A 26973-nucleotide genomic window follows, 5' to 3' on the forward strand; every position below is an offset into this window, starting at 1 on the left:
TGGTGTCAGTATTCCTGACTGGATCCAGTGACAGCTCCTGTGCTCTGTCCCTCAAAGGAGCAGTGCAGCTTCATTTTGAAACCTTCTGGCCTGCTGCGGGGAACTTGAGTCATCATTATCAGGTTTTGTTCCAGACTGCAGGGTTGGTTGGTGTTACTGTCACCAGTAACTCCTGGGAAGGTGTGCTGTAGTTTTGCAGCCTCTCCAAGGAAATTCCAATCTCTCCTTTCAGAGTTTTGTGCCAAATTGTTTACCCTCTCCCTTGAACGTGTGAAACTTTTCTGAGGTTGTGGTTTATGGTGAATTCCTGGTGTGAGCCAGGTTTCTTGGGATTCCTTATGTGCATCAGTACCTTGTATCTCTGAATGGCAAATGTGTTCAATCCAGAGGAGGTTTCTTCACTTCCACGTGCAGTAGAAGGGCTGCATTTATCTCTTGGATCCAGTTAGGCAAATCAGGAGAGGAGGGAATGAAGAAAATATAATGAATTTAATTGCTTTAACTTAAGGGTGGTTTAAATTATTACCAGTCCTGGGTGGTGAAGAGATTTGTCTTTACACTATGTTTTGGTAATTTTAACATTAAAGGAAAGTTGAGTTTTTAAATATGTTTCTTCCCCTGGAACTCAGTTGATTCCTTTGGCCACTTTTATAGTGAGACCAAATTTTATTAAAATGATAAATGTAGATCTTCATATTTCCATCTTTAGGTCTAGTTGAATGCATGCAAAAGATTGGGAAACCTTAAAATCAAGTTTTCTGTAGATATGGGTGGTTATTTTGTTGGGGTTATTTTTAATTCTAATTGGGAAGTAGCTAAATGGAGGTTGGTCTTGTACTTTGGGTTCTGTGAAGCTGTACAAGCAAGTTCCAGGCTAAAGGCTTTCACTACTGTAATACTCATTTTAAAATACAGAGGTTTCTGCTGCAGCTAGCTCTCTTTGGGCAAGGTTTTTGCTGCTAATTGTCCTTGAAAGGCAGTGTGTGCTTTGTCCTCACAGACTCGAGCACTGATGATCTTTTATTAATGACTTGTATTTGACAATTGCTCAGAACATAAATTAGAAACGTGTCAGTGGGGTGAGAATGACAAGGCTGAAGAGTTAAAAGGATTAATTGCCCGAGGACTGAAGATCTTCCTCCACCTGAACTATTCCTGTTGCTTGCACGAAGGTGGAGGTGAAGTGTTTCATGAGGAATGCAACCTGGGTGTGACTGAGCTGTGTTGAGGAGAGTGGTTCATGTTTGGTGGTGTGGAAATTGCACTCGTGTAACTTTTAGCAGTATTTTAGTCAGGTAAAACTGGACAAAATCCAAGTAACTGCAAGACCACGTTCATGTGAGTTGCTGCCCTGTAGGGTTAGACTGTCCAGCTGACTGTGGGCAGCTGACAGGCCCACAGGACACAGGGAAATGGGAAGGGTTCTTGGACTGGGTGGTTATTTGAGCACACTGTCCCAGGCTCACATTATCCCTTCTGGGTTTAGTCATGTAATAGCCTATATCCCTCCCTAAGCGTTCCATTCTTAATAATTATGAGCTTTCATTTTAAACATTCTCTTCTGTTCCATGCACCACAACCTCTAATGTCACACTGTTATTCTTTCTGCCCGCTCAGGAACTTATTTCAGTTAAAAAAAAAATTATTTGGGGGCTCTAAAGGGGCTTCCTGAGCTCAGGAACCACAGGAGAGCCAAAGGGATGTGGTGCAACCAAGCAGCATTATCTGCTATGCTTTAGAGGAGACTTCCCTTCGTGGGAGGTCTGGAGTGGATGTGACTCTCAGATAACACTACATTGTGAAATGCCATTAAATGGAGAGGTGGCAGCCTGGAATCTTTCCTTGCATAATGCCTTTTCAGGTCCCAGCTCTTTCTCCTGTAGCAGTGCTATAAGTTATTCCCTAGTCCTGTTCTTCTAAATTTATTTTGTAAAGTCTGTTAAACCTTCTTTATGGTTCCACTAATAATTTTGTTGTCTTTTTGGGATTTAAAACTGATATATGGAAAAAAAAGTTGTCTGAGACCTATGTGTATAGATCTTTAGTGTCTGTGCTTTTGATAAATGTGTGCATGCCTTTATTTTCATGGGGTTTTTTTTGTTTGGTTTTTTTTTGCAGAGAGCGATAATGAACTCTCCAGTGGCACTGGTGATGTGTCCAAGGATTGCCCTGAGAAGATCTTGTATTCCTGGGGAGAGTTGCTGGGGAGATGGTAATGCTTAATTCCTTACAGTTAGATTTTAGACATTAACCTTTTCTTTGTTTCATCAGTCTGTGTGCAGGAGGGGTGAAATTCTTCAGCTTACACAGTTTGAAATACAAACCACGCAGAGGTGTGTGTTTTAAACCGAGCTTAAATGCTATGGATAACTTGCAGTTCTTTGCCAGGTCTCTCTCCCAGCACCTGCCAGAGCCTGGTTTAGTTGGGTGTGTGTGTCTGTGTGTGCTCACACGGGTGTGGCACTTCACGGGCACGGCTTGGTGGTCACTGTCCCTGGGGCTGGGAGTGAAAGCCTCATGAACTCAGAGCCGGGAGGGGACGGGCAGAGCAGTCAGTGTGTCCTGTCTGCGCCGTTTGTGCCAGCTGGTGAGCGTGGAATTTGTTTAGGTGCAGTTTCTGCTTATTTATTTTTGTTAACATGCTGTATGTAAGCATTTGAAAAGGAATTGTAGAAAGCCTGTGAATCCTCGCTGATGAAACTGCTTCTGTTGGTGAGTCAAACGAAGAGTGTCTGTGAGCCCAGAGTCTGTTCTCAGCAGTGTTATTTCTGTGGATTAATTAAGTGCTTCAGTAGCGGCAGACACTGTGCCAAGAGAGGAACAAGTCTGTGTGTTTGCTGCCTCTGAGAGACCCTGGACTATTAGCAAGTGCCAGAACCACTTGCTTGGCTTTCCCTTTGTAAGTTAGTAATAGCTCCTGCTGCCGGAGACAAAAATAATCAGAGCCCCTTAATCAGGAATTGGCAGTTTCCTTTTCCTAACTCCAAATGGGGAGCTGAAAAATGCTTTAAGGATTTATTTGGGCAAATTTTCCCCTTACTTGGCCACTTTGTAGCTTTGGAGCAACACAGCTCCTTGCTACTGACTCCTCCTGGAATGGAGATCCCGTGCAAAGGTTTCTGGATGAGAAACATCATCTGTAAAAATCCAGAGTTGGGCTCTGGAGCTGTTTACACCTTTCCAAAACCTGTTCTGAGGGACATCCCCAAGGCATTTCCACTGGAAGATGCTACCTGTAGTTTTATTCCTTTTGTTAACTCGTTTGGCAGTGGATTGTTTTGGTTTTACCCTTTGCCCCTGAGAAGTCCCTGGGCTCCTGTGGCTGAAGTGAAGGAACACCCACAGCTCATCCTCTGAAGTTTCACATCACCAGCGATTCCCTCTGGTTACTCAAATATTCCACTGAGTGAGACAAAACATTCAGTACTTGGAGTGAACTGGAGCTCCTAACACGTAGTTAGGATGTGTAGACACATTCATTTAGTACTTGCAACACCTTAGTTAAAACGACTTGAAAAAGGGGTGAGAAATGGGGCGTCCCAGCCAGCTTGGAAAACAGCAGTAGCAAACTCTTTTTTAGTAGTGTCTCAAGCAGTTTCACCTCCTGAGAGAAATACAAGTCTGTAAACTACTTGAGTTCTTCAACAGCCTTATGTTACATTTTGAGAACAAAGCTAAGAAAGAGTAACAGATGAAAAATGGGAACTATTTGAAAACTAAAAATAGATCGAAGTCACATCTCCTAGTGTGTTGAAAACTGCAGCATATGTTAGTGGAAGATCTGTGCACTTGTAAAAAAAGTAAATAAACAAAAATTAACATTTGCTCTTGGGGAACTGTTGTATTTGTCTCTTAGGTGAAAAATTTCTTGCGTTTTAATTACTTTCTTGTCATTTTCTTAAAATGTCACTGTAACCTATTGGACTCAGAAGCAGCATTGCTCCAAGAGCCTCCTTCAAGCACATAAACAGGAACAAAAATAAGATCACTTACAAAAAAAAAATAGAATTAGCAGTTGGAAAGTAATGGTGTGTCTATTTTATTTTATTGTGTCTTTGAGTCCTGTGCAGGAGAATTGCAGCACTTTAAAGATGTTACCACCCATTTTCCCCACGTGCTGATGGATAAGGGCAGAATTAGACAGGCTTTTATTTTATGGCCATTTCTGCTCTGAGCGAGGCCTGGGGATGCTCAGGCAGTTTCCCAGGGAGCCCTTCAGAACCCAGGAATTTGGCTGGGGAAGTTGAGAGTTCTCCTGTGTGGCAGGGACTCGTGCTGCTAAAGTATTACCTCTGCCACAGGACTGAATACAGGACAGAGCCAGGCAGCTCTGCTTTCTTAATTCTCTGCTGGGAATGTGGTTGGGGTGGTGTTCCAGCAAGGAATGTGCATCTCTCTTCCCTGTTGTCATAAGACATTTATATTGTTTCTTTGGTGCTGCTGAAAATGTCCCTGGTTTGTTCCTGTGGGAATGTCCCCTTTTTAGCTGTTCATTTTATTTTGTCAGCTTGCCCACTCCTCAGAGGAGCCCTTCTGTGTTTCTCACCCGACATACCACCAGATCCAAGTAACAAACAAACTAATCCACAACTTGAGCTTTAACTTTCTGAGGTGTTATTTGTTTATATCTGAATGTGCATTTCCTAATTCTGTAACTGCTTAGGGTGCCTCATCATAGAATCACAGAATGACAGAGTGTTTTGGGCTGGAAGAAACCTTTAAACAAGACCATTAAGCTCATGTGACTGCCTGCAAAATGGGCTGAAAAAGGGAAAAGAGACTACATGGGTTTTAATTTGGCTGAGTGATCGAGTTTGAAATTACTCGTGTTGCATTATGCATTTAAAAATAACTGTTGTGTTTAAAAGAATGAGGTTATATAATTATACTCTTTAATTCTCAGGTTACTTGGAAAAATGGGAATATCACTGTCAAAGTGTAGGAAAAAAATTTGTTTAGAACACCTTTGAAATTTAAACAGCAGTGGTAAACTGTTCAGGTCTTAATGAGCTGTTTCATAGAATGAGCACTCTAAACATTTACTGAAAATCCAGGGTCAAATTGCAGGTTATTTAATTAATCACAGCTTGCTGGCATTTGGCTGAACAGCCACTCTCACTATTCTCCTACCAGGAGAGCTGGAAAACACAACAATGGTCAAAACACTGAGAGAGCAAAGCACTTCCTGCAGCAGAAAGAGCCAGGGAATCAACTGGGGCAGTTTTGCTGCTGGAAATTGCCATCCTGAGTGCCAGGGAGCTCCAACCCACATCAGCAAACACTCCTGTCTCAAAAATGGGTGTTCAACCTCTGTGACTGAAAGCTGTGCAATATTGGGCATGTGCAGTGAGCTTTGTGTTTCTTGCTGTGTGTGTGTGCAACCACAGACAAATGCATCTGGAATACTAAAGTTTACCAAGTGCAGGTGTTACTGCTTTGTGGGACCTGCAATATGCTCTTGGCATGAAGTGTGGAACTGGAACTTCGTGGTAGTGCTCTTAAAAGTGGCTTCTAATTGCCAAAATTTCTCTGTATGGCTGATGTTGTTTTTAATTTCTTTTCTTTAACCTAAGCTAAAACGTGTATATTGAACAAATATTTGAATTGAATGGTCTGCACAGATGGCATAGCTTCCTCTTTCAACTCATATTGTTCTTTGTTAGTCAGTTCTGCAGTTGCCTGTTGTTAATTTCCATGAATTTCCCTACACCTAAAGAATTCAGATATCACTACGTTTTGCCACTGGTTCTTACTGTCAATCCCTGCAGAACTCTTGCTTTCCATCTGACAAATACTAATTGCTGTAACCACTGGAAGGAAGGTTTGTGTTGCCAGTTGCTGACTCTGCTTTGCAGAGTTAACGGTGCCAAGTGTGAAACGTTCACATGTTTTCAATCCTTATTTCAACTCCTGCAGTTGCAGTTTAACAGACAGACGTTCATCTGCGTTTCAGGCACAACAACCTGCTGGTGAGGCCCAACGGGTTGTCCACCCTGGTGAAGAGTGGGGTTCCAGAGGCGCTGAGGGCGGAGATCTGGCAGCTGCTGGCAGGATGCCATGACAACCAGGCCATGCTGGACAGATACAGATTGCTCATCACAATGGTAAGTGGTTTATTATTGTTTTTATTTTTATTTTTTTACTTCTGTTGTTCTATTTTCTCTCCTTTGGTTCAGCTGGATTCTGCTGGGCAGCAGTTTTTATTCGGTGGTGGAGCAGCAGGAGGGCGAAACAGTTGGACTTGTTTTAAGCAACTGAAATTGTGATGAGGTGACTTTACCTCCTGCCAAGGGTACCTGCTGAATGGCATTAACAATAGAAATTGCTGACCTATATCTGTAGTAATGCTTGACATTTAGCTTTCTGTTCTCTTGCTGTGATGATAATAAGAACATCAGCTTGTTGTTCAGGTGTCTGCTTGTGGCTTTTTTATAAGCTCCCATCCATCACTTTGGTTTTTCAACAGTTTGCTCTCTGTAGGCCTTTAATTTTTGGGGTTTAAATAAATAAAAAACAAAACAAAGGAAGCCAAACAAAACCTCACAAAGTTAGGTATTTCTTGGTTTGTTGTATATTTTAAAAAGGAACGTTAAAAACATGTTTACTAGCAGGAAACCAGTCCCCTTGCCAAGGGGGTGATTTGAGAGGAGAATCCTTTCGGGGATCTGTTGCTGTTCTGTGTCCTGATGTCAGCAGTGCAGTGACAGTAAACACTGTGAGAAGGTGCCTGCAGAGCTGTTTGATCTGCTCAGAGCGGGGATGGCAGGAGGGAGAACCCCTGTGCTCAGGAGGTGGGCTGGGCTCTGGGGGCTCTGCAGCTCAGCCCCTGCAGGGCAGCTGTGCCTCTGGGAAGGGCATCGCTCTCAGAAGTGCTCAGAGTGGCACAAAGGGCTGGGGATCACTGTAATGTTGCTCAGAGAGTGATTATCTACGTTATTAATTTTGTGTCCACACAGAAACTCCGAGGTAGGTGTTGTGAGTAAAACCTGCCTCTCTAATGTTGTGTCTTTTTGCTGCCTGTCCTCTTCGTTTGACCCACCCACTCTGGGAAGTTTAGAAGTGTCCCCAGACTGAGAGTTGTCCTGCTGGCTTCTTTTCCTTTTCCCAGCAAGGAGAGATGTTTTGATAGAGTAAATTTTTCATTTTGACGTTGTAGCTGGGCTATATTTTCCTTAGAAACCATTCACAGGACATCTGTCAGCTGTATGTTGCATCAAAGCCACCTCCATTATTTTGCTCCTGCTTTCCAAAAGTGGGGAAGATGTTTGTTTCACGGCGGAGGAGGGAGTGGAAAACTTCTAAAATGCAAGGTTTATCTTGATGCTGGGGCCTCATGCCTTCAGCATACCTTGGTACAGTTGACCTTTCCACTACAGAAATCTTGCAGTGACATGTATTTTGGAAGGTATTTTGTGCAGGATTTAATACGAAATACGATACTGTTACAGACTGGAAATTTAAATCCTATTCTGAACAGCAGCATTTATGCAAGCAAGTTTGGTTTTTTTTTTTCTGAAGTAAATCACTTTTCTCCTGAAATCACCAAATCTCTTCTATAGTCTGACTGTCTCAACTGCTGGTGATCCTATCCTTTGGCAGGAGAGGATTCGTGGAAAGGAAGGAACAGGAGAGAGCCTGTGCCAAAGCAAAGCTAGGACCCATCTTTGGGAAGAGTTAATGTGGGGTGCTCCAGAAAAAAATGGCCAGTTAATTTTTTATAATGAATTAGTACCTGATATTTGGGCTGTGAGCAGAACTCCTCAGTTTCAGGAGTGCTTTGTTCAGTGTGTTTCTGTAGGAGAGAGTAATCTGGGGCCTTTTTTAGAGTTTCAGTTCAGCACAGAAAGCAAAATAAAATGTCTAATTTCGAAAAATCAATGCTGCACTCATTTTCTCCGGAGGCCTCCAGGTCCTCTAGTCCTGCTCACTGGAGGTCCCTGCTCTGTCAGGAGTGATGCAGTGGGCTGGGTTTCCTTTCCCATCTCAGAGCATTTGCAGACACAGCTGATGTATTTCCCATCTCTGGGCGAGTCTGGAGTTCCAGGAGGGAAGGGGAAAAGAGGTACTTGTGCTCTCCCCACCACTGTTGTGCTGACAGGCACTGCCTTGCACTGTATTTGGTCTCCTGCTGAATTCCAGCTCCGTGATGACCGGGAGCCACTCAGGGATTTTGACTGGAGCACAACAGTAGGCCCTGCATGCAATCTGAGAGAGTGGGAGTTGTGATTTGGCAGCTGCCTCATTTCTGACATGTGTGTAAATGTGTTGTGTGTGACAATCCCAGTGTGCTCCAGTGTCCTCCCTGGCAGGTGTGCCACGGGCCCCTCACCCCCTGCGCGTGGCATGGGATGGGGGGGAGCAGAGAGTGCACAGCAGGAGGGAGAAATGTGTGGTTTGTCGGTTTATTTAAGGGAAAAGAAAAGCAGAGTGAGAAAGATCTGCTTATGGTAACCTGGGGTAGTACTGGTAGGGTTCTGAAATGCATCATCTCTTCATGGAAGGCTTTCAGTTTGTAACCTGATTTCCATCAGGGAATGAACTGTGTGTGTACAGTTCATCTAACACTATGTGTGGGCTAGTGTGCAATGCTACTGCTCTGGTTTAAGGAAACAAAGCTTGTTTTAAATTTACCCTTATTTTCTAAAGTAGCATCAGAAGCTAATCCTGCTGTCAGGTGAGTGTTGGTAGTACTGTATTGCTCCAAAGCAGTGGAGGTTTGGACAGGGATGTGAGTGCCCGTTTTTGAGCTGGGTGGTGACATTGAGTCGAAGGTCTTCAAGAAACACTCAATGGCTGTCCTTCCAAATGAGTTGTAAGAGAACCAAAAATAAGATTATTTGTTTGCTGTCATAATTTCCTTTGGCAATATGAGCATGTGCCCAGAACAGTTAGAGATAATAACTAATTAAAGGGTCAGGCTTCAGAAGAGTTGGCCAAAAAATAACTTGGTCTGCTGACTGTGTAATGGTGTTTTGTGTCTGGGCCAATAATGTTTCAAGCCACTCCACAGAAGAGTGAAAATCCTAAGAATTCTTCCAAGGTCTGAAGTAATTATGAGAGTCATTGATTTGGGGATTAAATATTGCCATATCATGAAAATAATTGATCTCGGTAATACAGTAATTTGAAAATGGCTCTGATGAGGGGTGTCACTACTCCAGGGGTCTGATTCTCACCCAGTAGGGACCAGTTACAGGCAAGGATGTTCCACTGCTGCAGAAGATGGAGCAAATGGGTTGGGTTTGGGGCTGCATGAAATGAAATGAGTCTAGAGCTGATAGTTTGGACCAGCATTATTGTTTCTGACTCCTACGAGACAAACACTCTCATTATATAAACCAAGAAGAAAAAATAAACCCAAAAATTAAAGATTTCAGGTTTCTGGAATTGTCTCTTGTCCTAAATTAGAGGTTAGAGATGGGATAGCTGAAAATAGCAAATATTGTTGTAGAAGTTTTATCATGTCCTTAAGCACAATCTTCCATGCCTTGAATTAACTCCTTTATCTGTTTGTTGATACATCCCTCTGCAAACTGAGCTCAGAGGCCTGAAGGAAAGATCAGCTTTCATGTCAACCCACTGCAGAAATGCGGTCACTTTTTAAACTTTGAAATTATCCAAACAGTTAAAACGAGCAAAGGTGTTTCCTTTGTTGTTTCATATTGACTTGGCTCTTTCATTTTTATTGCCAGTTTGCTTGCACAGTTAAGAGATGGAGAGTGCAGGAGACTCCAAACGAGCCACTGTTTCTCTACAAAGCAGATTAAACGCGGTTGACTTTGACACCGGGGCCTTGGTGCCCTCTTTGTGTGGTTTTGTTTGTTTGTTTGTTTAATTCATTTTATCTGTGTGGGGCATTTGGGCTGAGACAGTTTAGCTGTGGATTGAGACGATTCCCTGCACAGGAAGGGCTGTTTGCATTTGAGTAGGGAATGAGTCGAGCCTGTTAACTTGCAGCAAGACTAAAGGATGGGAAGTTTGCACAAGGAAAAGGAGGTGTTTTTTTGTTTTTTTTTTTTGTCCCAGTGGCATCGTGCAGGATTCCACTGCTCAGTGTTCTGAGACTAATTAATCAGTAAGGGTGTCTAATTAAAAAGATGACTGTTCACCAGCTGCCACAGCAGGTTGGTTAATGGACTGAAACATTAGAGTATTTTTGTAGCAAATATTTGTGCTCAAAATGCTGCATCTGTTTGTCCTGACTGAAAATGGGTGAGTTTGGGCTTCTGCACAGCCAGGAGCACTTTTTTTTTTCTTAGCAACATTATTAGTTCTCTTTACTAATTAGGAATGGTCTCCCCTGACTTTTAGGGAGAATAGATATCAAGGATGGCATAGCTGTATGCTTGGCAATTATTAAAGATCCTGTTACATAAGGCTCCATGATCGTTAGAATTAAAACGTGATTTTTTTCAGTTGACTAAAAAGAGAACTAATACCTGTTATATTGCTTTTTTTGAATGAGATGCTTGGATATTAATCAAAGAAATTGTGGAGGAGCTGATCCCTTAGAGATGTACATGCAGCTTTCCCAGTTCCTGTTTCTTTTCAATTCGGTATCTACAGGCAGTTTTTAGGTTTTACTTCTCCCCACCTTCTCTAAAAGGGTAGGGATAGAATGACTGTTCCTTAACCCTTCTCTTAAACTGAGATCATTCATTTCCTGGCAAGTAGATTCCTGATATTTTTATAATTTAATGTGTTTCACAGAGAAAAATCAGTTCCTGTGTTGGTTGGAGTGATAGGAAGGCTCATTTTTGGTGTAAGCTGAGCTGTTAGTGCTGACAGTTACAGTCACCTACTTGTTTGAATTATTTTAGTGGTGCTGCAACACTGTGGGACAATGAAGTATATATGAACTGAAAATACTTAATAGAAATCAATGAAAAATTATTGTCTCTGAAGAGCAGAAGTTGACAGAATTTTAATTCTTTTAAATGGCTTAATTTAAATTCAGACTTCGGATAAAAAGGTTTAGTTTATGATGAATGTACCAGGGTACCTGGTTTCATAGTAAATGTTAATATTACTCTTACAAACCCAGGAATAAAATGTCCCTACGGTGAATTTAATTTGCCAAGTTTTGATTCATCTAGAGCTCATCTGAAGAAAATCTTTCAATTTTGTGTGCACAAAAGGGAAAAAATCTCGTGCTCAGTCTTCATCTTCAAAGGAATTCTTCAATATAATGACAGCTCTCCCGAGGAAATAAAGGAGGAGCATCCATTAGTAATTTTTATTTTTATTATCTTAATTTTAATGTTTATATGTGGTATTTGAAGTGGAAAATAATGGAAAAATTTTTCAGGGCCCACGTAAAATGATAAAAAGTTTTTTTCCTACAGTTTCTCTCCTGTGCATAACCACTTGTGATAACACTGGAATGACTCTCCTGGTACAGTTCCTGGCTCTGGGGCTGGTGGGTGACTTCCCTGCTCTCAAAGTCACACGAACTGATGAGTTCAGAGTTGATCCTGCAGGGTTTTGGGGGTGAGGATTCCTGGTCCCTCATCTGCAGAGCTGCCCATCCTCTCTCAGGGCCAAGCCATGGCCAGAGGGGTGTCCTGGCCTGAAGGGGTTTAAGTGGTGCCTCCTGGGAGAGTGGATATTCAGGCAGTCTCCCAGCCCCGGGCTATGAATATTGATGCAGATAACAAGTGTTCTGTAAGTGGGATGGAGCGGGGATGTGTCAGTGCCTCGCTGTTCCTTCCCTCCGAGCGTGGTAAGAGCTGCTGGTTCTTGGCTCCTCGGAGCTCCTCTGAAATTCCTCGATGTATTCCTAGATCAGGCGTGAACAGGTTGAATTGGACTGTTGGTTTGTTGACAGGTGCTGAGTTTTCCTGTGGCAGTGGCGATGGGAGAGCAGCTGTAGCGAGAATGTTTTAAGCAGTGGTATCCTACACCCCTGAGTAAAACAGGACCCTTTGGGAAGTTCTCTGCAGGCTGTGTTGTCTTCATGGAATTCTGTGGGTGTGATCTCTCCCTGGCAGCAAATGGCCCTGTCTGTGGCCACGACCAGAGCTGTGATTCCTGAGGGATAACTCGATTTTAAACAACCAGCTTGCTCTTGGTTGTCTTCTTTCCTCTCAAATCCGCTTCTTCCTCACCATCCTCTGCTCTCAGACAATGGTTGCATAACTGTTATTCAGGAAACACGAAGAATCCAGAAGTATACTTTAAATCTAGCCTCTTTTATTTTTCCTGAGAATTCCAGTTTAAATTGGTGTTCCAAGTCTCTTAAAATGCCTTTATGAACAGCAGAACTGGTGGCCAGCATTTGGTTAAAGCATGTTTTATCGTAGCAGTGGGCAGCAGTCCAGAACAGTTGAAATAGTAACAAAACCCAGCAAGGCTCGAGCTGCATGTGAAGAAAAATCCAGTCAGATGTAAGTGATGAATACAGGACTTCAATCCTGACTGGAATTTGGCAAGGGGGTGAATTCTGGTACCTTCTGCTACCTTGTTTTATGTATGGCTTCTTTATGATACCCCCCCTCCAATGGTTATCTGTGTGTTCTTTGTATTCTTTTAAAGGGCTGGGCTAGTTTGAAAGTAGATTTTACAGTAATCACTTCAGAAGAGATCAGAGACCTGCAGTTCTTCTTTACAGCCTGTATCCATTAAGGAAATTTTTCCCTTTGCAGTGATGAGTATGTTCATACAAATTAAGAGTCATTTCCCTTATCAACAAGCAAATTTGCAGCTGCTGAGGTAAACTAACCGCGAGGAGTTCGATTGCAGTCTGCTACTGCAAATACTCTTCCTAATAACCACTTCTGCAGGTTTTTGTGGTTATACACAAATATTTTGGCAGCCGAGATTTTTTTACTCGTTGAGGGTTTTCATCAGTTGTTTCTCCAGCTGACAACTGAACACCGACGATGTGGAGCTTCATGTATTTTAATCACACCCTGCAAATATGACAAAGCCATCTTCATATGGCTGGTTTGTCTCCAAAGCAATCCAGTTTCAAAATACAGTCTTTTTTTTTGGGTTTGTTTCTGCCTGGGTAGTACAATACACAGCCTGAATGGGAAAACTGAGTGGTTGTTGGTAACGGGGGTTGTGGTTTCAGACCGTGGGCTTGCCTGAAGAGGCTCCTTTTGTCTACTCCTACCTAACAGTTCCAGGGCTAATCGCAGTAATTGGTGGATTTCTGTTTAGAATTGGTGAGGAACCTCTGAGAGAGGTTCCCTGTGCAGGTGTGGGGTGAGGGTGAGGTGGGAGCCTTGGGTAGATAAATGTAACATCACATTCCAGTCGTGCTCCTCGGGGCCTGTGTGGCAAATGTTTGGTGGATTTGGAAATACAATTTCAGGAAGCTCTTTTGGTCTTTGTTGGCACTGTCCAGGATTTCCTTTGCCTGTTCGTGAAGACCCTCAAATTCTTCTTTAATGGAAATTTGAAAAGACCTTGACGCATAACGGGATAAAATGTGCCTGCAAGCGTTGGAATGAATATTCTTTTGGAATGCTCTTAATGTGTGTATGCCTGTAGATACAGTGCAGAATGGCTGCGCCTGGTGCCGCAGGAATGGTGCTGAATGCCAGCAGTGGATTTACACAGTGGTGTTTGGGAGGCTGCTCATTTTCTCTGAACTCAGCTTACATTTCAGGCAGCCATGCACTGGGTTAAGTTTAGGATATCATACAATGAGGCAACTGGTTTTATGGAAGGCTCAGAGCAGCAATAGCTGGTTGTCTCTCTGGGACTGTCTGCAGTGTCTGCTCGAGTCAGCAGCAAAGCCTGAAAACGTGCAGCCTGGCTCCTGTAGCCCAGGCATAGGCAGAAAATCCCTCTAAAACTGTGATTTAAAGCGTTGATATTCCCATGTCCGGGGTTTATTCTGACTGATGCAGACGTGTCCAGTGAGTGCTGTACATGGAGATGCTGTTGCAGAAGCTGTTGACTTGGTCACAGATTGATTAGGTAACATTTACATACATTATTTGCATTTCTAGAACTACCTGTGGCTTCACATGATGCTTAGGAGTTACCTGTGTATCCACCTCAGTGATTCGTATCCTGGGGCTGGGGAAGCAGAGCTGCAGAAATACCCTTGAATTTTCCAGTGCTCTCCTTGCTGCACATCCTTGTGGTGGTGGTTGAATTTCCAGTGTGTATCTCTTGACTTCTGCGCTGCAGGAAGGAATTACTCTGATTTTTTTCCCTTTAGTGCAAGTGAAGAGCCTGACTTCGACCTGTGTTCTTGGCCACGCTGGTCCTGCTTGCTGAATGCCCTGGTGGGCTGGGCTGAGACGCTTTTTTGTGTGGGTCACAGAAGAGTTTTGAGTAATTGCTGGCAGGAGCCTTGATTTGCACTGCAGTGAAGCCAAACTATGAGGCACGTGCTGTGTTCAAAAATCAGCTTCACTGGGATCCCTGCACATGCCACGTACACGGTTCCAGTGCAAATATTGCCAGTGTGAGTTACTGTTGCTAGTCATAACTCTCTGAAGTATCTGTTAAATGCTTTGCTTACTATTAATTAAGGCTTGTCTCAGTATGGGCTTTGGAACACTTCACAGCTTTTTGTTAATTTTTAATAGAAGTAGCGATTTTGACAAACTGAGAAGTGTTGGGAGACGGCAGGTGCTCTGAGATTGCTGTGGAAGGGCTTAGGAGCCCTGTCATGATCATCAGGGATGTATCAGAAATCCAGACAGCATAATCATGTAGTTACAGTCATCTCTAGAATTCCATTCGTATCAAGGGGCAGAACCGCTTCAGACAGATGGATCATCTCACTCCACCCCCTGCCACGGGCAGAGGCACCTTCCACTATCCCAGGTCGCTCCAAGCCCTGTCCAACCTGGCCTGGGACACTTCCAGGGATCCAAGGGCAGCCACAGCTTCTCTGGGCAGCCTGTGCCAGGGTGTCTCTTGGTGGTTGTGGTGACTGATCCGAAGGGTGTCCTGTTGCTGTTGATTTTGATAATAAGCTGATACATTTTGTGGATCTGGGTGGGGCTGCCAGGACATCAAATAAGTGCCGTAAGGTGTGTGTTTCTTCCTACTGACTGTGAGAATTTCGGATGACTAATTTTCTGCTCACCTTGATCTGCTCCCCTGTGCTCTGTGGAGTTCTCTGGAATTGTACTAATTGTGGTATCTAAAGCAGAATCCAAAAAAACCCCCAACCTCTACTTATCTCCAAAGCTCTTTCTGAAAATTGAGTCATAGACGTTACATTTTAAGCCAACAGAATGTTTGATTATTCTACTTTTGACTGCCTTTAAAATTCTAGTTGCCATAACAACTTTATTTCTATATTTTTAGCACATCAGTTGCCATAACAATAAAATATAGCTTTTTGAATGTAACCGTTTTCCCCCTACTTTTTTATTTTTGCTTTGTTTTAGAAAGAACCTTCTTTGGTGGGGGGGAAAGGAAATGTAGCAAAGCTCATTCCCCTGTGAGCACTTGGGTTAGAACATTAGCTGAAAAATGAGATTTTTTTAATCTAGCCTTGTTGCATTTCTCAGGCGTATTTTGGACTACTGAGTGTTTTCCTAACTAAGGCAGAAAAATGAATGCAAATCACCGTGTAAAGCCTTTTCTTTGTAGGAAATTGCTGTTGGGATTTTGGTTTTGTGTGTTGTAGTTGGTGTATTAAAAGCCCTTAACTGGTAGGGGGTCGTTTCCAATATCTTCATTTCCTTCCATGGAATGGCTATAAATAAAGTCCATGGTCAGCCTTGGAGGCTGTGTTGAGTTCAGCCTGGTGATACCCTGAGTTATGGGCACTTTTATGTGACGTGTCTTTAAAAGATAATGAATCAAGAGGTTGACATTCAGCCAAAAGCCATAATCTTGAGCAGAGGGGAAAGGTTTATGTGTGAATTTAATATTGGTGAAAGAAGTTGGATTTAAACTCGGTCTGTAGACTTGACTTCTCCATCCCCCCACAGCGTCCCTTCCAAAAGGACTTGCAGATCTCAAATGTGCTGTCTTTACATGTAACCTATTTTTAGTGCTGATAAAGTATATGTTTAATTTCAGCTGTTTTTCTGAGAGATGGCAAATAATGTCAGGTTTGGTATTTCTTCCAGAATAAATAATTTCTCAGCTCGCATAACATTTTACATGTGCCAATTTCTGGCTATAAATACAAATGTCCTCATTATCTAATACAATCAAAGTAATTTAAGACGGAGTTTGCTGGTTATTGGAAGTTGAATGTATTTAAATGTTATTAATCTGGAAACATAGTTATCAGATGTGAGATGATTTTATAAATTTTAATTAGCCAGTTTTTAACTCGAGGGGGGGGAATTAAAAATCGGTAGTTCTTGCTTTCAGTAGCCTTTTGCAAGCATCTCCCACTGCTGGGTTCCATGCCTGTGAATTAACCAGGAGTCTAATTCCACTGTTGTTTGTAAAATTTTCCCTCTGCACCTCTTGGTAGGGAGCTCTTCCTTGCCTTTTGTCTCTTCTCATACATGGGTATCGATGTCCGTGTGTGCTGATATAGATCCATGCTGGAGGAGAATGGGAGTGGTACCTCTTCAGCACTTCCAGCTGGGAGGAAGATTTGGTCTAAATGAAGCTGGGCTTAAAATCCATAAGAGGAAATTGTGCCACCCTTCAGGCTATAATTAGCTTCCGTGCCACATCCTTTCCATGCTCCTCTTCTCCAGTTCTTCACCAAGTGGTGGAATAGTAATCCCGAGTAGCACTTGGTTTAAAGATAGTCTTTGGAAATTCACTATTCATTTGAATTGTTTTCAGCTTTCTTGTTCTCAAGAAACAGTGGAATTGGGTTTACTGGAGTCTGGGGTCGGTCCCCCTGGCTCCCCAGTGGATCCTGCAGGAAAACAATAACGACTCCTCAGTTGTAAAGTGATTTTTACTCCCCCAGCAGTCAGAGCTGGGATTGGATCTCCTGAGTGATCCTGGTTGTTCCGTGCTTTTCTGAGCCACCTCTCTGCTCCCTGAGGAAGCACTGTTTTAAACCCCTGTTGAAGGAGGGGTTCTGGGTGGAATGTGTGGACTGTGTACAAGTGAGAGATGAGCTGTGGGTGTGACTAGCCGTGTCCGCTGCCAGCCTGGCCGGGCCACGCCGGCTGCTGGGGAGGATGTTCCATCAGCAGTTACCCCCAGCCACATCCATGGAAAGGGCATTTCCACCTGCTCCTCACCTGTGTCTGTGAGTTTGTCACACAGCAGCTGCCAGTTCACAACGTTTAGAAAAGAGAATCAGCAGGAAGTGGAACTTGATTCTTTGGTGCCTCCAAACATGTGGCTCTGAAAGACAGACAGGGGTGTGAGGGTTTGGTCCTCATGTTCCTGTCTTAGTGGTTGCTTTTGCACAGGCCTTACAGTTGGCTTCCTAATTAAGGCTACAATAAATTATTCATCAGTTGAACTCATTAAATCAAAATTGGTTGCCATTTAAAAGGTCATGCTGTAGTTTAAGAGAACTCTTTAGCTCACGGTGTGTGAAAAATCAAAGTAGGTGATCACGGTGTTTGGGATATTTGTTTTTTTTTTTTTTTTAATAGCCTTAATTCTTATTCTGGCTCTGCTGAAATGGAATCACTGCTAATGCTGACTGAGCTCACACTCCTGCCAAGTCAACTGGAATCCTTTTCAACATACACTTGCTTGGTGCCCACTTGAGATGCACTTTTAGAACACCAGGACCTGTGGAATGGAACTCCTGGCTTGACGTAGACAAAAGTATTAGTAAAAGCACAGCTGTGTCAGAACATGCCCCTAAAAAGTTTAATGAATGCAGTGCTGAAATCTTTTAAATATTATTTCAAACAGAGAAATGATTCCCTCAGGAAAGAAAAGGGTAATACTACCTGCAGTGTGCAGGCTCTTCTCTCTGTTTCTTCATTTACCATTCTCTTAATTGCTGTCTTTCGTCCTGTGATTTAACAGGTGAATATTTTAATTGTCCCTCTTGAGAAAGGAGCAGTGGGAAGCAGTAAGTCTGTGTTCTTTTGCCATTATACTTTTCTTTTTTTAAGCTGGTCCTACTGTTAATAGCAGATGGCTTAGTTTTAGTAGCCCATGCACAAAACTGAGGGCACGTGTTTAAGTTTTTGCTTCTCATAGCATCCTAAGACATTTTTTCTTGTGCCTCCAGTGCACTTCTTACCATATGTGGTCAGTCAGTAAATAGCATCCTTCTGTAGCTTAAGTGCTGTTTGTTTAAAGCAAACGCTGTTCAGTTCCTGAAAAGTGCTAATTATCACCATTCATTAGGCTGCACAGCATTTCCCTGAAGTAAATCCACTGCTGGACAGTTGATTGCACAGAGTTTTATTTCTATTGATTGGAGGCACGGGGGTTTGGTGGAATCTGTCACCCCGAATTGAGCTGGTACAGGGGGTGCCATTTGTCACAGGGGCATCTATACCATCTTGAGGGAAGCTCCTGGTCTTTGGTTTGCATTTATCTGTGAGTGGCAACCCTGCCCGTGGCACAGGGATTGGAACAAGATGATCTTCAGGGTCCTTTCCAACCCAAACCATTCTGTGATTCTATGAAATACAGTCCACGAGATCACAGGCAGCGGTGCTTAAGGGGAGATTACGGCAGCAATTTACTCCAAAAACTTGCTTAATATTTATTAAATACATGATCAGTGTTAGGAGCTAATTTAGAAGCTTCAAGCTTTAGAGGTGCTCGATGTAATTGTTGCTCAGGTGCCTCTTGGTCTCTGCTGCAGCACAAGGGCACGTGGGCCCTTGTAAAATGTTTGTGGTGTTCCTTGGGATCATGGGGTGGGAGGGAGAAGGAAAGGAGCTGATCTGTGACAGCAAAACTGATAAATGAGACTGTCAGGTGGAGAAATACTTAATGGCTTGAACATTTCTACAATGTGCCGTAGTTCCCTTCAGAACTGACACTCCTGGGTTTTCATTACTGGCCCAAAAGTGTTTAGTCTTGATGAGGATGAAGACAAACCACAGCAAGAAAAATCCTGAGCGGATGGTGGGAGTCACAGGCTGTGAAAACTCCATCCTTGGAGATGTTCTCAGCTCAGCTGGATGTAGGACCCAGCACAGCAGGGCCTAAATTTGGCATTGGACCTGACTCTGAACTTGGCCCTGCTTTGAGCAGGGCATTAGGCCAGGTGACATCAAGAGGTGCCTTCCAATGGAAAGGGTTTAAGAAGGCTACGATAGTTTAGAGAAAAAAGAGAGGGTTTGTACATATAAATATATATATATATATATGTACAGCTCATATCTCATCACATGCCTGTACTCAGGTCACAATCCCTGTGTGAGCCAGAGTCTCCATGGGAGGTTTTAAATTGACAGCTGTAGTGGGTGGATTTGGGGAAGAGGCTTTATATTCCAAATAACAAATAGAACCCGTTTCTGCCTTAAATACAGCACCAGTATGACTTCATAGAGCAACTTCAGACACTAGTCTGGTGTTGAAAAACCCAGCCATCTACACACACACACACACACACACAATTTTTAAGGCAACAGCTGATTTTCCTTCCTTCTCTCCTGCTTTAAGCTGCATTACAACTGCAAGCTTTACAGGATAGAATCGTTCTGGAGGCATTAGAAGCAAAACCAGGCCGTCCATGAGATATGTGGACAAGTAAATGCCAGAGGTAGTTAAGATTAAAAATAAGGCAAACTGAAGAAACACCTTTGTTATACAGGCTTAGAAGAAAGTGGATAAAAGAAAGAAATACTTAAAAAAAGCGATGGGCAGAAGAAAAGAAACTGAGGAGGTGGTATGTGTATCAGCTCTGCCATTCAGGTCAGCACCTAAGTAAATAAATACTGTGTTCCTCATCTCACCCTCTCAGCTGCACCTCCCTGCTTTAATCAATGCTTTTAAAAAGGATTTGACAGAAATCACTGTTGCCCATTCAATCCAGGTGACCATCCAATAACTTAACCAAGAAAGGCTTTGAACTAGAAATGGGTGGTGTGACTGAGATGCTGCCACGTGTGCATTGCACCAGTCCCACTGCCTCACAGTCAAAGACTTAGGGAACAAATATTTCTACTCCTTTCCTAAAAGAATGACCAGTAGATTGTTCTCTTGCTTGGAGCTTCTAAATCTCCCTCTGTATGGACTTTTTCTGCCTGAGGAGCTTTATGTGGTTTCCTTTCAGGGTTGCACGTCATCAGCGCTGCTTTCGTGGACAAAGCTCATGCTCCTACCACATCCCCTCTGTTTTCTGCAGGATCAGATGGTGTGAGTCTTCTGTTTTGGGTGGCAGCTTGCGTTGCCTCTAGGTGATGTAATTTACAAAGAAGGTGTGGAATTGCTCCTTCTCTTGCACTTGAAGCATGCTCAGTCCTTCTGCTGGACGTGCCCAGCTCTGGAGCTTCTGCGCTGGGTACAACTCTGCCTTGTGACAACCATTCAAGAGCTTTTCTCGTCCTCACTGCCTTTTCTTTACGCTCAGATTAAAAAAATCCTGCAGCACGTTCCTTTAAAACTGTTCCAGAGCCTCAAACGTGTCTCTAAACACAAATCTAAACTTTTCCCAGAGAGCTTTTAACGTGCTGCCGCTGGTACAACACTCCGGTACTGCCGCAGCTTGTAAAATTCCATCTGGAATTGCACAGTTTCTTCAGGACTGGCTGATTTCTGCTTTAATTTTCACTTGCCTCCAAATCTACGTAAAACAGTGCAAGTTGGTGCCGTCAGCCTGGTGCAGTTTGCAGTGAGTAGCTGAGGTGCTGAAGCCGCTGGCATCTTGCAGCGTGACTGGCTTTTTGAGAGTGAAGGAAGCCTGCTTGTATTCCCCCAAAGATATCCAGCTTCCCTACTTCTGAGGCACTCGGTCCCTTTAATTACAGTTCCTGCAAAGCAAGTGTTTTACCTGTGTCTAGAACCAACCAGCAGAGGTTGCCATTGATTTTTCCTGTTACCTGCTCAGCAGAGCCTGGATTTCTTGTACCAGACCTGAAATATTTGGCTGCCAGGAGTGCTGCTTGCTGTCAGAGCTGGGCACTCTGGGCACACACAGCAGGCACCAGCTGGGGCTGACCTGGGAACAAGGTGACTCAGTGGTCGCTGTGACATTTGGGAGCTTTTAGTAGTTCCCACTCCTCCAATCTGAATGGAGCAGGATGCACTGAGCATCCTCTGGTCCACTGTAGGTCAGGCTTTACCTTTGCTTAGCTGACGTGCCCTTGTGCCTTTGGAGCTTTCTGATGTCCATTTTAAGGCGTTCTGGCCCTTTATGTCCCTGGTGCCAACGAGCCGACCCAGGGAGGGGGTGGAGAAGTCCTGGTTCCTGCCATGCCTGTGCTCACCGTTGTTTGTTCTCCTCCTCCCCCACAGGAGGAGTGGGAAGAGGAGGAATAAAAATTGCTCCCTATTGTTCTGCCCAATAGCTCGGGCTTAAAGCTGTGCTCAGGGGCTAAATTTAGTCATTAAGTCTGTTGTTTTCAGCCGTTTGCCATGCTGAGGTATCGGAGCGAGTTTAATTTTTATTAAACCCTCCGATGGAAGCACTCTGGAATGATCACACGCCCTTACTGCAAAACCACCCTTGCACTGCTGCAGTTTGTGCTGCCTCGCATTGCTACACACTTGTCACTCAGCCTTGAATATTCGCTCCAGGCGGTACTCGAAATACAAGATGTTAACCCAGGAGCAGCTTATTAAAATTTTGCCCGTGGTTTGCCTGGGAACTAAAAGGATTTAAATCACCGTGGTTTCTAATGACTTCGTTAGTTAAAGCCTCCAGTGCCGGCCGTCCCTGCCACGTCTTTTTGCTGATCGATAGCCCAAAATGCTGTTCTGGGGTTGGTGTTTTGGTGCCTAAACCTGCTGTTTCGGTGTCTTAAGGACGCGCGGGGCGTGGCTGCGTTAAGGTAACTTATTTATTTATTTTTGGAAAGCGCCAAGCAAACGAAAAGTTCCGAGTCCTTTCATTTCCAGCTTTGCAAGAGTGGAGAGCTCGGTTATTTGGGGCTTAAGTCGGGGGAAAACAATGCAGGCGTTTGTATTTAAACCGATGTTGTGAAGCAGTTAAAAAGAGAAGACCTGGCAGGCACTACCGAAACCGCGAGTTTTTACCCATCTGTATGTAATTAAAAAAGGTGGCGCGCGCAACTGAAGAGACGGGAAAGTTACTAACGGGGGGAGATAACTTTTGAGGGACGGGTTTACAAGGATTAGGGTGTAGGGTGTGAGCTGCCGGAGCGGAGCATCCCCCCTGGGATGCCGCGGATTGGTGCGGCGGGGTCCGGACCCGGACCCCGCCGCACCGATCCGCGGCATCCCAGGGGGGATGCTCCGCTCCTTTTCCCCCCCTCCCTGAATTGCTGTTCCCTCCTTCCCGGTGCCAGCGGCGGCGCCATTGGATGTGCCGGGAGCAGGGGAGCGGCAGGCACCGCTCCAGCGCCCGGCGAGCTGCGGCGGGAGGAGGAGGAGGAGGAGGAGGAGGAGGAGGAGGAACAGGAGGAGCCGGGCTCAGGTGCAGGCACCGCTCGCCCTGGGAGGAGGGAGGGAGGGAGGGGGATGATGGAAGAAGAAGCAGCAGCATCGCCAGCCGCACCGCGGTGACAGGACTGCCCCGGCAGAGGGGATGCGCGTAGGTGAGACAGCTTCTCTCTATTGCTTTAGCAGAGAATCGGAGGAAGGAGTGATTTTTTTTTTTTATTTAATTTTTTTTGGGGGGAGGGTTTTGGTACCGTTGCGCTGTAAGACAAAAAGGGGAGCGGATAGCCGGAAATATTCTGGGATGTTATAAAACCTGAGAAGGGGACTTCGCTCTACAGCGCCGGCGATGCGAGGCAGGAAATGAACTCCGAAAAGAACGCTTTCTCTCTCGAAGTGCTGCGACAGAATTGAACGCTGGGCTTTTCTGGGGTCTGAAATCCCTCCCCGAAGACACGGCGGCAAGGACTATGAAAATCACCCGAGAGATGCCGGTACTTTTAAAGAGACTTAAAGCAAATGACAGCGTAATATCTGAATGACCTTGGAGATCGTTTCGTGTGGATTCATTTATTTTCACTGCCAGTCTTCTAGTCTCAGGAACTCTAGGATCAAAGATGGTTTTAACGTTTTAGGGGCCTTTCAAAAAACGAGATTGTATACATTTAATTACCTGCCTAATGATTCCTGAACTAATCAAGCATTTACTTAGAACTGAACACAGAAGATCCTTTCTCTTAACGTTTGCTCTCTCCTGTGACTGTGACTAAAATGAACAAGATAATGTCCTGCAATTAGAAGAGCATTTCTTTTAAAGCAACTATTTATCATGCTGATCATCTAATAAATACAGGAACCCTAAACCCCTGAGAAGATGAAGCTGAATAACAGGGTAATGGAGTAGTAAACAATGGCAGCTTTTCTAGTCAAATCAGCATTTCATTAGCTTCCCAGCAGAATGCAGATGGAAGTTTCTGAGCTCCTTGTGTGGGGGTTTGTGAAATGATTCAGGTGTTGCTACAGAGGTGAGCAATATCATGGCTATACCTATGAACTCCTGGGTACTGATCCACTGTCGCAGATACGGCAGAGTTTCCAAAGATGATTATTTTACATTGCCGTTGCTGAAATTAAATTTCAAGAGGATTTATTTTGTCTCTGGGGACATTGAATTGTGGTTCTGGCATTAATAATTGTGATGGACTATAACTGTTTGAAGGAACTGTGAATATTGACATAAGCCTCCAAATTCTATTCTTAAATTATTTTCATTTTCAAGTGAATAGTCACGATCTTCCTCATTGTATGTGAGATGTATGTTTTCTTTCTTGGGAGTCAGAGGACTAGTCTGCCTCATCCCCCCACCCGTCTCCCTCCAAATAAAATTCATTATTCATACCCAAACAGTGGTGAGTCTATTGGAATTAACCTTGAGAAAAATGCTTTCCTTACCTTCCCAGTGAATAGCACGGCTCAGACGGAGTTCCATCTCCTGAACGGAACCAGGAAAGGCAGCATTAGAGGATGAACTTTTTCCTTTAGTCTCCAGTCAGTCTGGGATTTAAACTGAGACATTATAAAGATTTTCTCCAGTAACTGCTGGTCCGGGAAACCTGAGCTGTACTGAGGTTCCTCCTTCCCTTCCTCCCCCTCTCCCCAGTATATTCCAAAGTAAAGGACTTTCTCAGGAAAATAAGCAGTCAGAGATTCCCCGGGAAATGAATGTGTCTCTTTTGTCAGTTTTTATTTCTGTATTTCTGGGTACCTGCTTGTTTTAAAGAAGTGCCTTGTGTTTGCTAAAGATGGGTCAAGAGCACTGGAGGAGCTGATCAGTGGCCTTTCTCTTTCTGGCTTTTGTTTTTCTTTTCTTTTCTTTCTTTCTTTCCTTAAAGCCAAGGTGTGCCAGAGGTGATGCACTGATGCTGAGGAGGCATCAACAGCTATGGGACTGTAACCCCGTCCCCTGTAAGCACTGGCAGTGTCTGCAAAGAGAGATCTGGAGGCGCTGGAGCAGAGTTTAGCTGCTGTTCAGCAGGTCACCTGCTCGCTCAGGCTCAGATTGCAGTGTTCCCTAAGCACAAAGCATGAACCAGTCCCGATGGATTGAATGGAGGACTCTGAATATGAGCAGTAGTGTTATGAACATATCTGAGCACCTCTCCTGCCCTCTTGGATTCGGTCACTACAATGCAGTTGACGTCTGTATCCTTGAGACAGTCGTTATTGTCCTGCTCACGTTTTTAATCATTGCGGGTAACTTAACCGTGATATTTGTTTTCCACTGTGCTCCACTCCTGCATCATTACACCACCAGCTATTTTATTCAGACCATGGCCTATGCCGATCTCTTTGTTGGAGTCAGCTGCTTGGTTCCTACTCTGTCGCTGCTCCACTACCCGACAGGTGTCCACGAGTCCCTGACCTGTCAAGTTTTCGGATATATCATCTCTGTGCTCAAAAGCGTGTCCATGGCATGTCTCGCTTGCATCAGTGTGGATCGCTATCTCGCTATAACCAAGCCTCTCTCCTATAACCAGCTGGTCACCCCTTGTCGCTTGAGAATCTGCATCAGTTTGATCTGGATATACTCTTGCCTGATCTTCTTGCCTTCCTTTTTCGGTTGGGGGAAACCTGGTTACCACGGAGATATTTTTGAATGGTGTGCTACCTCCTGGCTAACTAACGCCTATTTCACTGGCTTTATCGTGTGCTTACTCTACGCTCCCGCTGCCTTCGTCATCTGCTTCACCTACTTCCACATCTTCAAGATCTGCCGGCAGCACACCAAAGAGATAAACGACCGCAGAGCTCGCTTCCCCAGCCACGAGGTGGACGCTGCCGGGGACGCGGGGCACGGCCCCGACCGCCGCTACGCCATGGTTTTGTTTCGGATAACCAGCGTGTTCTACGTGCTGTGGCTGCCCTATATCATTTACTTCCTGCTGGAGAGCTCCAGGGTGCTGGACAACCCCGCGCTCTCCTTCCTAACCACGTGGCTTGCTATAAGCAATAGTTTCTGCAACTGTGTCATCTACAGCCTCTCCAACAGCGTGTTCAGGCTGGGGCTGCGGAGGCTGTCGGAGACGATATGCTCCTCCTGCACGTGTTTGAAAGACAGGGACGTGCGGGACCCCAAGCCGAGGAAACGGGCCAACTCCTGCTCCATTTAGGGACGAGTGGCGCGCGCGACCGAGCGGCGATAGCGGCTGCGAAACTGGCCAGAGAGGAATGGTTACTCGAACGGCTCGCCCCGGTGTGAGAGGGAGTTCGAAAGGGATCGCGGAAAAGGAAAAGGCTGCTGTGAGAGGGGTCACTGAACTCTGGGGGAATTGTGAGGAGAGCAGTTCCTCAGAGACCACCAAGAAAGTCAGGACTAAAAATCTTCCAAAGGGCATGAAGTAACTACCAGTAACTATCAGAGGAGGTTCCTCCTAAAATAAATAACTTAGTTACTACCTTATGTTTTCCCCCTTGTAGACGAGCTGTCCTACTATCTTTGTGTCAGAATATACTGTAGCCTTCAGAATCTCAATATACTTAAGAGGAAGCAATCAACACCACAGTAAGCAGCTATCCATAAATTATATACCTGAGGACTGTAGTAGATACTGCAGGTTAATAATCAGCTCTATCTCTGCTCACATCCTGTACAATTTTCAGTTGTGAGATGCATAAACCCTGCCCTGGGCATGACGCTTCGGGATAAACCGGCACGTTTGGGTACCACTGTCACAGCTTTCCCTCTCATTTCCCCTCTTTTTTTCCATGCTGTGCATCCCTAGATTCCATCACGTCTGGTGGGGGGGGGGGGGGGAGGTTTAGTTTGAGGGCACCTGCGAGGTAGTCTGAGTTTCAGACCATTCATTATTGCTGCAGAAAGCACAAGCCCTTGGTGGCTGGCTGAGTGACTGCAGCTGCCTGTGCCCGAGGACTCCTTCGGCCGATCCCGGTACATCAGCACACGGGATCCACGGAGTGTCCTTTAGGGCGTGCTAAAGCTTTTCCTTGTTGGCTCCACAGACACTCCTAAGGCAGGGATGATAATGGCACACAGCAGCGTGTCAGCACTGCTGGGAGGATTCAAACTAACCAGCCCTTCTCTTTGGGCAGTCTAAATTGCTCACTGCCGTAGCTGTCAGCCCATCCTGCGGGCCTCGCTTGCACATTCTGTACTTTTTTAGTTTTTTTTTTTTTAAAGAGAAAACATAAATTGTGGTCCGTGCCTAATGTTTTCCTAGCACATGGGATAGGTCAATGCTACAGGATTAAAAGAACTTACACTTGCTTTAAGAGAAACACTTCTGTGCCGTTGTTGAATAGCTGTTTGTTAGACGAGTGTTCTCGGAGGAGGTGAACAAGACGGTTTAGTGTTGATTACAGGCCAAGAGCTTCAGTATTTCCTTTTGTACTGAACTGCCTTTCAGGTCCACTGATGAAATCTTTCTGGTTTTGCGAGGGCGCACATTAGGTTTGTGTAATAAATTGCTAGGGGTTCAGATGCATGCCAGTCGATACGGTATTTTAAATTATAATTTTGAGCCAAATGTCATTTTCTTAGATGGTTATTGGCTTTTAAAAAGGGCCCAA

At 44.4% G+C, this 26973-nt stretch overlaps 2 protein-coding genes across 9 annotated transcripts in view; both read left to right on the forward strand.

Moving 5' to 3' along the window:
* Window positions 1-26973, forward strand: part of RABGAP1L (RAB GTPase activating protein 1 like) — a 201773-nt gene that overhangs the window by 40860 nt on the left and 133940 nt on the right. For 6 of the 7 annotated variants that reach the window (XR_003572253.1, XM_027892846.1, XM_027892847.1 and 3 more), the window contains exons 12-13: window positions 2110-2212; window positions 5954-6104. Coding sequence is in view for 6 of the 7 variants with exons in the window: in XM_027892846.1 (XP_027748647.1) it covers window positions 2110-2212; window positions 5954-6104 (254 nt within the window). In the remaining variant the exon portion in view is untranslated. The remainder of the gene's footprint in view (window positions 1-2109; window positions 2213-5953; window positions 6105-26973) is intronic. The other variant, XM_027892850.1, reaches the window with a different exon arrangement.
* On the forward strand, window positions 22511-25564 carry GPR52 (G protein-coupled receptor 52). 2 transcript variants are annotated; one of them, XM_027892857.1, is made up of 2 exons: window positions 22511-22544; window positions 24279-25564. In XM_027892857.1, exon 2 carries the CDS (start codon window positions 24471-24473, stop codon window positions 25554-25556), a length of 1086 nt encoding a protein of 361 aa, XP_027748658.1. In that variant the 5' UTR covers window positions 22511-22544; window positions 24279-24470; the 3' UTR covers window positions 25557-25564. The 2 variants fall into 2 exon arrangements, with proteins under 2 accessions (XP_027748658.1, XP_027748656.1); XM_027892855.1 differs by lacking the exon at window positions 22511-22544 and adding an exon at window positions 22704-23411.

Source organism: Empidonax traillii, unplaced genomic scaffold (genome assembly GCF_003031625.1).
Source record: "Empidonax traillii isolate 1590-97213 ecotype Southwest subspecies unplaced genomic scaffold, ASM303162v1 scaffold372:size565953, whole genome shotgun sequence".
In the NCBI taxonomy this organism is placed as follows: domain Eukaryota; kingdom Metazoa; phylum Chordata; class Aves; order Passeriformes; family Tyrannidae; genus Empidonax; species Empidonax traillii.

Excerpts from the sequence above, each read along its gene's own strand:
- GPR52 (XM_027892857.1), top strand. The coding sequence starts at position 24,471 with ATGAACCAGTCCCGATGGATTGAATGGAGGACTCTGAATATGAGCAGT.